Source organism: Carassius gibelio, chromosome B7 (genome assembly GCF_023724105.1).
Source record: "Carassius gibelio isolate Cgi1373 ecotype wild population from Czech Republic chromosome B7, carGib1.2-hapl.c, whole genome shotgun sequence".
In the NCBI taxonomy this organism is placed as follows: Eukaryota; Metazoa; Chordata; class Actinopteri; order Cypriniformes; family Cyprinidae; genus Carassius; species Carassius gibelio.
In genome coordinates this window covers 42,188,463-42,201,968 of record NC_068402.1, presented here as the reverse complement: position 1 = coordinate 42,201,968, position 13,506 = coordinate 42,188,463, and the positions used below count along the sequence as shown (strand labels likewise).

The 13,506-nt window shown below is 40.7% G+C and overlaps 1 protein-coding gene across 3 annotated transcripts; it reads right to left on the bottom strand.

The window, feature by feature from the left end:
- Positions 1 to 38: 38 nt before the first annotated feature.
- On the bottom strand, positions 39 to 12,684 carry LOC127961044 (ribosomal protein S6 kinase alpha-5). Of its 3 annotated transcripts, none has more exons than XM_052559972.1 (5): positions 12,511 to 12,684; positions 11,753 to 11,854; positions 10,833 to 10,904; positions 9,619 to 9,686; positions 39 to 2,737 (listed from the first exon to the last, which is right to left on the bottom strand). In XM_052559972.1, the coding sequence occupies exons 2-5, from the start codon at positions 11,838 to 11,840 to the stop codon at positions 2,558 to 2,560; spliced, it is 408 nt and encodes a 135-aa protein (XP_052415932.1). In that variant the 5' UTR covers positions 11,841 to 11,854; positions 12,511 to 12,684; the 3' UTR covers positions 39 to 2,557. The 3 variants fall into 3 exon arrangements, with proteins under 3 accessions (XP_052415932.1, XP_052415931.1, XP_052415930.1); XM_052559971.1 differs by having other exon boundaries at positions 12,459 to 12,680; XM_052559970.1 differs by having other exon boundaries at positions 2,396 to 2,737; positions 11,753 to 12,669.
- Positions 12,685 to 13,506: the final 822 nt, after the last annotated feature.

Here is a 13,506-nt window from a genome sequence, read left to right as displayed (position 1 = left end):
CTCTCCAGTATATTTAATCGGTGCAGTAAGTTTTAAAGGGGCAGCAGCCTAATTTTGTTGCCTGTATTCTTACCAGTAATTAATCAACAAAAAAAGAGAGAAAATCATTCACTTCTTTTTTTTTTATACTGAATTAATAAGGATTAATCTAGGGAGTCAAAATAACGCTGTATATATATATGCAAAAAAATTACGTTTTGCAAAAGAAAATAAAGTTTTGCAAATGAAAATTTAAGTATTGAGGAAAATAAATTTGCTTTTTGCAAACAAAAATTAAGAATCTTAATCAGATATGGCCTTGGGTCTGGGGTATCATAAATCATTTGTTTATCTTACCAAGCATGTGGTTCTTGCCTCACAGGGTCTAATTTTGGACATGATTCCTATAACATGATTATGATATATTTTACAAATAAATGATTGTCAGGACAATATCAAGCAAGAAAATTCGATTATATCAATACTAGACATGACTATGTATCCTATAGTAATCAAAAGACATACACAATAAGTGATTATACATGATAGTCAAATGTGTGGGTTACACATAAATGAATATGGAGTTAAGCAATGGAACGATTCATTTAGAAGTCTTTTTGAGTTCATTCTGGTCCATATATAATGTATAAAAAGCAGTTATGCTTATGTTATGGTTATCTTGCTTGGTTCTTGTGGCACTAGAACTGTATTACTTTTTCTTGAGGAGTTCGGCTCTCGTTTCAATGCACACAGCTCTGATAGACTCTTTGATTTGTCTGGTTCGACTCATTTCTGCTACAAAAGCGTGGGGGTTGAATCTGTACCTGAAACCTGTGGCAAGACGATGCATTTATGTAAGAAAAACATCCATATTTAAAATGTAACTAAATGTTGTATGCAGAAGCAGTTCAGGTCGGATGACACAGGATGTAGACATAGCCAATGCGCCAGTGAGAAGTGATGAACGCAGTAGCAGGGAGGAGATCAAAATCCAAGTCACAAATCAAAAGCATAAAATGAGGATTTGCTTTTCTTTGCTAAAGTAAGGAAACTTTGCTTCCTTTGATCCTGTAAACAATCTTGCAAGACTAGCATATTCCAGGGGTTAATGAAACTTTTTTGTTGATTTAATTTCTAATTACATTTTGTGTTATTCTTCAGGTGACTGTAAGTCACATTTGTTTATTATCACAATTTATTTATGTATTTATGTTTATACTTAGTATGATATTGTAAAGTTTAGCTTGATTCAATAGAGCCAAACAAAACAGGTGTGAATACACCCTTAGTTTGGTTGAGAGTGAAAGCTGTGCTCATCTCATACCATTGGAAGTTTTTTTTTGTTTTTTATTGTAGGACAATTTTTTTCAGCAGCCAAACACTACAGTGAACTTAAGCACTACGCATACGTTCTACGTCTGGGGTGCCCAAACTCATTCCTGGAGGGCTGGTGTCCTGCAGAGTTTAGCTCCAACCCCAATCAGACACACCTGAACTAATCAAGCTTACTAGGCACAATAGAAACTTTGCGGCAAGTGTGTGGAGCCAAGTTGGATCTAAACTCTGCAGGACACTGGCCCTCCAGGACTGAGTTTGGACACCCCTGTCCAATGTCATCTGCCCAGAACGGCTTGCACATATGACAGTCATCGGAAGTAAGAGAAGAGTGCCTATAACATTTCAAATAAGGATTTTTTTTTTTCTTATAAAGATGCATCAATTAGCTACAGGAGGCCTTCATTCACCCCCCAGAACCGTGTGAGGCATGTTTTATTATGGATGGATACGCTTTATTGCACATATTTTGGACTGTTGAACAAAAACACCTGCCCACTGCCTTTTCAGAGCTTGGGAGAGCCAGGACAATTTTTTATAAAACTCAGATTGGATTCATCTGAAAGAAGGCTATATACACATAGGATGCCTTGAGGGTGAGTAAATCATGGGCTAATTTTCATTTTGGGGTGAACTAACCGTTTAATGTATATAAATAAATATGTCTGCTATAAATAAATGTCTGGCTGTTGAATACAAGTTCAAATAATATATATAACCATTTGTTTTTTCATTGAAAAGAGGACCATATTCTTGTTTCTTTATGAGAAGTGGTTTTATTTAATTTTGAGATAAAGACGTTATGTGTCACAGTAGTTAAATCTGGGTCTATATTCCATATTCAAACCTTAATATCATTGATATGTTTTCTCAGAGAACATATGAGTTTGGAAATGTTAGAAAATAATAAATGCATCACGCTGTAACAAGAACCCATCTAATTTTAGACAACTAAATCTACTGTAGATTTAGTCGACTAAAGTTTTATGATGTATAGCTGACTAAAACTAGACTAAAACAATTCAGATTACTAAAATATGGATGGAACTAAATGGCATTTTAGTCCAAAGACTAAAATTAGTTTTAGTTTTGACTACAACTAAATCAAAATTTTAGTTTTGACTAAAATTCAATCAAAATTTGCTGTCGAAATTAACATTGCTGCTGGATGATTGCACGCCAGTCCTACTTGAAACACAACTATGATATAGATGCCATCCATAAAACAGCACGCACAAGAGAATCAGGATGACGTCTGTATCCTGTGCTTACCTAGTATGAGATGCAGTTTGGTTTGCGTCTGAAAGGCGTAATGGAGGGTGACCAGAAAGGGTGACTGGCGGATGTGCTCCAGTACCTGCCGCTCTGTTCTAGTGTGCTCAGCAGTCTTTGCCTTCTGAACAATGGCTGCTTTCTTCAGAACCTACAGGGAAAGAGATCATAAAATAATTTCATTAAGAAACATTATTTTGAGAAATAGCAAAAAAAAATAATTAAACTCTCTCTTTGTTTTGATTTTATTAGCCCAATAGTAAATATTGGAGTTTGCTATTCGAAGAATCAGGGCACAATGGCAAATTTATGTTTTAAAAAAATCCACAGTTCTTCATATTAAAGGGGTCTTGTGATGCTTTTTTAATAGATAATTATTTTGTGCATTTGGTGTACCAGAATATGTTGGTATGCTTTAATGTTCAAAAAAAACACATTATTTTTCAAATACTGTACATTATTGTAGGTCCTCTACGCCCCGCCTATCTAAAACGCATCGTTTTCTCCCTTTTTCTGACAAACGCAGTCTGCTCTGATTGGCCAACTGACCCAGTGCATTGTGTTTGGCCGAACACCACAAGCACTCACCAGAAATGTAACACCCCTTTCCATAATCGCAATCTTACAAAATAAATGTAAAGACAGTGAATAATGTCCTTAGTTTTTCCATCAGTTCAAGCCCGATAGAGGAACAGCTCCCATAGCTATTCTCAGAAAGAACAGTGATGAAGCTCCTATGTCTCCTATGCCACGGACAGTTAAGACAGCTGACTCCTCTTTGTCACCCTCTCTCTCGTCGCAAAACTCCGCATTTGAACAGTCAATAGCAAATACTTAAACTAATAACAAAACAGTATCTGATTCAGAAGATTCAGAAGAGCCAGATTGTCCATAGCAAAGTCAGAATTACCTCCTTTCCTAGGTTCACAAAACGGTCATCCATAAAATGTGTTGCTGTCCTGTTGTAAGTAATCTAAAAGATTCCTAAATGCATCTACTTTCGGAAGGCCAAATAAAGTGCTTTTGCGTTCGCCTAGAGCATCTCCCTAACATGGCTGCTTCATCACTAACTGCGGTTACTGAAACCATGCCTTCTTTCTTTGCGTGAACATTTTGGAGGCATTAGACAAACATTTACACATAGTGATGTAGAGATGTGGGGGCATGTTAGAACGAGCTGTTTTAGGGAGGCATGGCAGTCTTAACTTTGATAAAGAATATCTCTTTGGATTTGAGACTTTAGTCTTTGGAACTTTACAGATCTTCTTTATGCACCAAGTTATGCTTGTAACACTACAAAGAGAAAGGAACATTTTTAATTGCATCATATGACCCCTTTAACCACACACCTTTAAAAAGGTTAGTTCACCCAAAAGGGAAGTTTCTCAAACAAATTTCAGGAGGAACATGCACGGATAATTAACACGGCCAGTTCATCATTAGCAATTACATAGTTTACCAATCAGCTCAAGAGGAAAACGCCTATAAATAATCAAGTAAGTCCTTCCTTCGCTATCTCTCGATTTCCAGAATTTACGCATCGAAACGCCGCAGCATGTCTGAGACCGAATCATCCTCTGATGATGAGGACACCTTTCACGACGCAGCTCCGCATGCGTCCACAGCCGAAGTTCGGGACACCAACGCCCCGCAAGACGCTCCTACTGAGCCAGCGGCTGCACCGCGGGGTCGCAGATCTTCCCACATTACCACCGCTCAAACCTCCAGACGTAGGGATTCCACTTCACCTTCCAGGCGTCAGCCACCGTCACCAGCATCCTCTCATGCCTCAGCTCTCTCCTCCACTCCAGCCACGGAGAAATGGACACTGACAAGTCTACGCCAGGCACTCTCAAACGCCAGCATCACCGTTCCTCGCCGGCTACAAGCCCTCTATGTATCCCTCCAGGCGAGGGCGCAACCGCCAATATCCACTCCTCCATCTAAAGCCAAAGACAAAACAAATCGGGGCCGCTATGCTCCTTATTCCCAGCCCGATCCAACGGCAAAACCTTCAAGGACGGAGTCCCGTTCCTCAGGCCGAAACAAAAGGCCTCCGGCAAGCCGGGGCCAAACGTCAGATGCAGCACAAAGACCTTCGATCCTCCGAACGTCGGCCAGCAGATCCTCCAGACGACACACAGGCGCACGCCTGCACAAGCCGCCAAGATAGCGCGAGCACGCCTCTGCTATCAGCGCAGTCTTACTCCCAGTCCCAGTGTTTTCCCACCCTTAATCCTCTCCCCTACCCATGGCCCCCAGCCCCGCCATCCAGCTCTAGGGCGAGGCCGCCTCAGCAAATGGCAAAAGCCCCAACATCCACCATTCCCTCGCTTTTTGATAACATGTTCCTCGCCTCCACTCATGGCACAGACTCCAGCACCCATTATTACCCCTCTCTTTCCTGGGCTCTCTTCCCGTGCAGGTCCCGCAACCGTTCCAAGAGCGAGCCGGCTTCCGCAGGTGGTTCCGTCAGCTGTTACTCCTTCCTCCATCTCTTATGCCTGTTCATCCTTCTCCCTGTCCTCAGCTAAGCTCCTACCCATGCCACTAAACGCCCCAGCCTTGGACCTTACACCCGTCTCCAGTAACATTCGGAGCCAAATTCTCTCAGGTGCGGATATAGATCTTTTTTCTCTCCTGTCTCCTATTTTGCCCGCATCCTCCGACCGCCAAATTGTCTGCGGCGAGTTCTCACTCACTCTAAAAAACACCGCTCACATTCAGTCCCGTATTCTTTCATTTCCCGAATTCGCCATCGCCTTCAATCGCTACTCCGAAGTAATCTGTTCCTCTTTTTCACAAAGGAGATGCGAGCTCAGCGACTATCTCACAATAATCACCGAGCTCGCGTTATCATACAGGGGTTCCCATTTCTACACCTACCATAAATTATTCTCGGCAAAATGCCTCATCCGAGTGTCTCAGTGGAATCAGTGTCCTTATTGGGGAGCTTTGGACACTGAACTTCACAATCGGGTATTTTTAGGCTGCAATAATATCACATGCGCAGTATGCCGATCCATCGCACACTCCTCTATAACATGCCCTTTTGTCAACCCATCCATTCCTCCCTGTGCCGAACCATCCCAGCCCAAGTCCACCAGCTATGTACCAAATTTCCCAACCAATCGTTCCCTCCCCAATTCGTCTAATCGCCGCCCCCCCCCCTTCTTTCTCTGATAGGCAACTCTGCATCAGCTTCAATGCCAGCAGGTGCTCAAGACAACGCTGCCGGTTCATGCATATTTGCGACTTTTGCGGCGGCGTTCACGCCCGCTTGATTTGTCCTGTACAAAAAAATGTCAATAAAAATGAAAAACAATACTTATCGACTCCTGTAAATATTTTTCGCCTATCTTCCAAATTGCTCCATCACCCCAACCCAGATTTTTCTAACTATCTACTGTCGGGCCTTTCACACAGTTTTCATCCCGGGGTCGAAAGTCTCCCCTCCCAAAGCCTCATATGCCCCAATATTCAGTCCGCTCTCATGGAACCCGAAACAGTTGACCTGTTAATTAAGAAAGAAATAGACGCTGATTTCATGACCGGCCCTTTTTCAGTTCCCCCCTTCAACATCTTCCGCGTCAGCCCCATAGACGTAGCAACCAGAAAATGCTCTGGTAAAAAACGCCTCATCATCGATCTTTCTTCCCCACATAATTCCCCGCTCCCGAGCATTAACAGTCTCATTCCACTCGATGAATTTTCTCTTCACTACCACTACATCGACCAAGCCATCACTATGATCAAAGACGCAGGACGCGGCGCTTGGATGGCCAAAGTCGACATCACCTCTGCGTTTAAAGTGATGCCCATCCACCCAGATTTTTGCCACTTATTTGGCGTCTATGGAGAAATAAATTTTACTTTTCCGTCCGCCTCACGTTCGGCTGCAGAAGCAGCCCAAAGATTTTCGACATGTTGTCAGAAGTAATTTGCTGGATCCTTTCCAACAATTACGCCGTACCCAATTTAATTCACCTCTTAGACGATTTCTTAATCATATCACTGCCTGACTCCATCCCAGCAGCAAACCTTATGACAACTCAAAAGGTTTTTGCAGAGCTCGGGATTCCCCTCGCACAGGAAAAAAACGTCAGGTCCAAGCACTTCCATCACATTTTTGGGAATCAACCTAGATTCACAAAAATGTCAAGCTTCTCTACCCCAGGAAAAAATCGACAGAACCATTCTGGTGGCTTCCACTCTATTAGCAAATCCAAATTGCTCCAAACGTGAGCTGCTATCCATTCTCGGTCATCTAAATTTCGCGATGCGCATAATCCCTCAAGGCCGCCCTTTCGTCTCTCACCTCCTCTCTCTCGCGTCCTCCGTTCACGAGCTAGAGGACCGATTATTCATAACCAATCCATGCCGCGACGAGCTCAGTTTGTGGATATCCTTCCTTAATCAATGGAACGGATTATCTTTCTTTTACAGTGATTTGGTTTCATCCCCAACCGACATCCAATTATTTACCGACGCCGCCCCCTCCACCGGTTTCGGAGGATTCGCAGGCGGAACCATTCCCAACCCCAGTGCCTCCTTATTCAGAGCTAATATTCCTCTGAATCATCTTCTGAGACCCCTTCTTGAAACTTCAAGAAATTCTATTCTCCTAGCCATTTCCCCCAGTACCCTGCAGTCATACTTCACAGCATGGAAATGCTTTAAAGAATTCCACTCCGCCTATAATCTACTATTCCCTGATTTTTCCCTACTTTCCATCACCTCATTTATATCACACCTCAACATTAACAAAACCCTCCAAGTCAGCTCCATCAAAAGCTATCTAAGTGGAATCCAATTTTTCCATAAACTCATATTTTGTTCACCCTCACCCTAAATTGCCAATTCACAGACCTCCCTTCTCATCAAAGGCATTCAAAGAGCCCATCCCACGCGCCCAGACTCCAGGCAGCCCATAACCTTTGAAATCCTGACTAAATGCATTTCTATGCTTCGCAAAGGTTACCATTCCATCCACACTGCTCGAACGCTAGATGCCATGTTTATCCTAGCCTTCTTTGGCTTTCTCAGATGCTCAGAGCTCACTACCACTTCCAGCTTTAAACCAAATATCCACCCCACCATTTCTGATGTAGCAGTCCTGGACAATGATGCCATGTCATTTCATATAAAGCGAAGTAAAACAGATCAGACCATGAAGGGCTACTTTATCTATATTTTTAACCTTCAATCACCTATTCTCCAATACCAAACTCTCCTAGCCTTCCTCCAGCTCAGGAAAGCCCAAGCTAAATCCCTTTCCGACCCTCTTTTCACAAATGACTGTAGCCGCCCTGTCTCCCGTTTTTGGTTCCAAAAACACTTAAAATCTGTCTTACGTCTGTCCGGCATCTCATCTGACGATTTCTCCAGCCATTCCTTCAGAATCGGTGCAGCCACCACAGTGGCTCAAAATGGCCTTTCCCAACATCAGATCCAAACACTCGGTCGCTGGTCATCAGAAGCTTTTAAGAGCTACATCCGATCAGACCACTTAAATCTCAAGAAAGCCCACCAAACCCTCATCAGCCACCCGTTTTTTCCCTAGCCATCTCCATTTCCCATTCCAACAGCACCCTGCTCCTTCAGGAGCCATTATATATCTCCCCCACTGCTACAGCAGTATCAGCTCCCGCAGGAGCCTTTACGTATCTCCTCACTGCCGCAGCAGTGTCAGATCCCGCAGGAGCCTTTACGCATCTCCTCACTGCCGCAGCAGTATCAGCTCCCGCAGGAGCCTTTACGTATATCCTCACTACCGCAGCATTATCAGCTCCCGCAGGAGCCGTTACGTATCTCCTCACTACCGCAGCAGTGTCAGCTCCCGCAGGAGCCTTTACGTATTTCCTCACTGCCACAGCAGCAGCATCTCCCACAGGAGCCTTCAAAAAAAAAAAAAAAACAGACTGTTTTGTCTTTGGCTGTAGATGGAGGAGTGGATATTGGCGGTGGCGCCCTCGCCTGGAGGGATACGTAGAGGGCTTGTAACTCCACCATGTTTAGCCGGCGAGGAACGGTGATGCCGGCGTTTGAGAGTGCCTGGCCTGCCTGGGCTGGGCCGGCCTCCGAGCTCAGACCCCTCTCCCCGGAACTCTCTCCCCGGACAGCACGCCAAATACGCTTAAACCTTTATTTAATTATGAGTAAATGTGAACTCGTGAAATGAAAATGTGTCCATGTTTTACTCACCCTCAAGCATCCTAGGTGTATGTGACCTTCTTCTTTCAGAGGTTTCAAATCGGAGTTATATTAAAAATTGTTCTTCCAAGCCTTTCAATTGGGTAAGCGGGGTGGGGTGTTTGTTGTCAACAGTTCAGAAGATGTAAAATAAAGTGCGCTCATGTGTAATAAAATGACCCTCACATGTCTCCGGGAGTGAAAAAAGGCCAACTGTAGTGAATCCATATGTTTTGTAAGATAAATATCCAGATTTTAAATGTAATAAACACTTTTGCACTTAAAGGGTTCCCACATCTGCTGACTGTGGGACGCAGAAGACTTGCAGGCATAAGATGTATGCGTCGCGTGCACGCCTCTGGGAAATGTAGGAGCAGATGTTTTTCTTTACAAATCCTCGTTTTGTGCTTCTAATTCGTGACCTGCATTTTGCTTTGTTCTCTCTCCACACTCATCACTAACCGTGCAGCAATGACATACTAAGACATCCATCTTCCGTGTCCCACAGTCAGCAGAAGTGAGGAAAAACAAGTGTTTATTAAGTTTGAAATCTGGATATTTATCATACAAAAGCGCATGAATTCGGTACAGTGGGTCTTTAATCACCCAGCGGAGCTGTGTGGGGAATGTTTTATGACAGACGTGCGCATTTTATTTCACATTGAAAACAAACACCCCATTTACCCATTGAAAGGTTTGGTAGAGCAAGGTCAATTTTCAATGTAAGACCGATTGGATTCGTCTTAAAGAAGAAAGTCACTAACCCTTTAAGTGCATATTTTTGTTTTTACTAACTAAAGGACAAGCAAATATTAAAGTGTGATAAGAAATGGCGCAAACCTTCATGGCATAGAGTTTGCCTTTATCGTGGCCACTGATTTTTCTGACCAGGAACACTTTCCCGTAAGCTGATAAAGAGAGGGAAAAACAGAGATGTAGCTATTTAAAGAGACAACTCAACCAAGCAGCATGAGTAATTTCAGTGCTTAAAGCACTTAAACTATGTTTCAAACAACCCAAAGAGCCACACATGCAAACCAGCATATGAAAATCTTAATTGCAATTACATATGCTTAGTAAACCAGATACTTTTTTTTTGTATTATTATGAATTGCAAAAGTATACAATTATTACTCAAATGATTCTTGTAATTTCATATGTTGTTAATAAGTCAACATTAAACATACACAAACTGTTTGAGCATAAATAGGGGTGGCACGGTTCAGTTTGTTTCACAGTTTTAGAGTCACGGTTTTCGGTACATGCTATGTTTATGAAAAACTATACTTTCTAATAAAAAAAAGAAGAAGAATATTCTATCCAACTAAAACCAACAGCACAAATAAATACAATAGAGTAAAGATACAAACAATAAACAGTGATTTTCCTTTTTTTAGGAAGGTATAGTATACGTTTTTAGGTACAGAAATTGAATAAATAATCAAATGTAAAACAGCATTGCATAATGGACTGTATAAATTAAAGATTATTCTTTATTAAAGTTATAAAAGCTTTTTAATCAAGAGCAGTGAAAGTTTTCTTTGTTGTTGCTGTTCGATTAATATAAAGACTGTCACTTTAAGAGAATGCACTGATACAGCAGGCCTACGTTCAGTTTTACATGCTAATCATATTACAGATGCTTTGTCAGATTTAATTTGAACCGCGGTCCCAGCGCGTGCCGAACCGTGTGGGGTGAACCGAACGGTACAGGTTTTTTTCAGCGAACCATGCCACCCCTAGCATAAACTAGGTCTGATTACAGCTGTCTGGTGTCTCTAGTGGTCTAGCTGATTATTACCCTGAAAAACTGAAAAGTGTACAGCCCATTTTTCAGAGAAATTGTGGACTGTAATCTCATAAAGGTGTTCTTGTTTACCTCGAAATGTCAACAAGGTCAATGGGAAAAATGTGCTAGATCTACTACTTGCTTTCTGAATCAGGCAAGTATAAATATTTCCAATGACCTTTACGGGATGGATGGACAAAACAAATAAAGACAGACTGTAGCATGCAACAGAAATACTTTTGTAAGTTCAAAGCAGTGCTCTCACCTCCAGTGCCAAGCACTTTGAGAAGTTCAAAGTTCTGCATGCCAACTTTCTCAGTGTATCCTGTGAGGTTTGCTGAGAGGGGATAAACAGTGAATATACACAACAACAACAAAAATCATACTCTCAACCACTTAAATCCACACACACACACACACACACACACACACACACACACACACACACACACACACGAGTTCATTACTACTTCAAATACATATGATATAGTACACAGTACATGCCGATGCAATAGACATTTGCGCAACCCCAAATATATATTTTCCAGTTCCATCTAATATTAGAGATATTAGAAAAGAAAGGGTGCAATATTTTTTTTCTTCTAAAACCAAGCACAGAAAAAGAAATTGGTTTACACTGGAAAAATAATCTGACTGATATGTATCATTAAAAACAGATATGGCGACTTGAAACAAATATGGTACCACTCGCAGCTAAATAAACCAACAGTTTTGTTTAATGCAATCTGTTAATTGCAAAGTTTCTCAGAAGGAAACTGACAAAAATTGTGACAAAACGTACCATATTATTACAATGTTTTTATGGGTATTATTTGAAATACCAAGTAATAGGAAAATGATAATAATAATATCATACCAAGATAATTGATGCCATACCAATTCTTTTTTTAAATATCCACAGTACTTAAGAGTAAAAAGAGCCAAATATGAGAAATATTACGCTCACAACACACCATTGCACAGCATGATTTTGAAGTACCTTTAAGTTCCATTTAAATATCATGGTACATGATTAAATGTAATAAATTAATTAAATAAATTAATTAATAATTAAATGTCATGATACAAATCAAAATACATATGAGCATAACCAAGACCTAGTACGACCACTTTTGTAAAGAAAACAAAACACACCAGGTGAAATCTTTCAGTCAACTAACTTACCATTAGTGATCTCGTGTTTAACGGTGCAAACTTTACGGCGGGTTTCTTGGTCGGAGTCCTCGCCACTACCACTACTTTCCCCTGACATGATGTGTCTGATTTCTAGAGTATTTGATCAGTAAAGTGATTTTGACAGCCTGCTTTTCCAATGTACAAACATCTAGATTATGTACGTTACAGGAAATTTCAACACACTGATTTCTTTTATAAAGCGAAATTTTACACGTTATGACATGGAGAATGACATGTTTTTGTTTTTGTTATTATCTCAGCTCACAAATCCCTTTGACATCCTGCTGTGAACACTAATCTTCGCACACGACCTAGATATTAATCTCCACTTTTGATAGACGAGCGAACAAACCATACACTTTAATACCTTTCAAAACAAAACGGCGATATATGGTATTTTAACACTACAGCTAACATTAATTGTTCATGATGTGGGCCATAAATGGCTGTTATTTCCGTATTTCCAACTTCGATTCAACTGTGAGGTAGTCCGCAACTGCAGTGAAGATCGCAGTTCATCAAGTGCGACTGTTCACATTTGAGCTGATCTCGTTACCACTATATTGCAAAAAAATAAAATAAAAATAAAATAAAACATTTAAAGCGAGCTATACCCTGGTAGCGTACGGGCTAACTATCAACCATGACAGATCACGTTAAAAATGTCCCTAACAGCGGATTCATTTATGCTGACCAGGCGTGTTTTAGTCCTTTGCTCCTTCCTTCCGGGTGTAGTTGTACGTTACCTGACTCGCGTTAAAATATGCGTTTCTTTTGGAAAGGAAAAGGAAAGGAAAATTTAACGATAAATGCCTGGAAGAAAGTGTAGTAAGGATAATTTCAGCTACGGAAGCCGAAGTAGTGCTGTTCGAACAGCGAACCAACCGAGTTTTGAACTGGTTCTTTGTGTTGATTTGAGAGAATCGATTCGCTTTTTAAAGCGCTCGAATTGTGGACTTGGTTGTGTTCATTTTGATTTGTTTCAGTAGAATTAAAAGTTCGAACGAACCGACTCGTTAAAATGATTCTGACTTTACGATAGAAAGCCGAAGTGCCGCTATTGGAATCAGTTTCAGAGTACATCATACGTATGATACGTATGATTGGGTAGGTTGGTTCTCTGTGTAGGTGGCGAAAGAGAAAAGCTGGTGCAATCCAACTTGACAACAAAGGACAGCCTCTCCCACTAACGACAGCAGGGCTTTTGTCTTGCACATCCTTTTTAGATCTCACGTTGTATCTGTGTACTTTCTATGTCATATGTAAGGTCGTTTTGAGCTGTTATCGTTTAATTATCGATTAAACGAGTTATGAGATAACATATAACAACAACAATACGGGGCACCATCTAACACTTTTTGACTTTCTGAGCTTGTCTAAATCATTTTATCTGGATAAGTTTCAGAATTGCAGTGTATTGCAATTTTCTAAATACATAATGTATCAAATTCCTTATTAAACTGCTGTTTTCCTGCAGGGATGGGCAGTATTTAAAATACATGTATTTTAAATAGTATTTTGTATTTAAATACCCTAGAGAAAAGTCTAATGTATTTTGTATTCAAATAATTTTAATCTTAGTAATTTTAGTTTTTAGTATTTTTGTAAACTTGTCGATGCAGTTGAATAAAGAGGTTGACAAAAAGTATTTTTTTGTATTTTGAACCTACAAAAAATACTAAGATTAAAAGTATTTAAACATTAATTAATTATAATGTATTAATATTAACTCCTTCACTAGC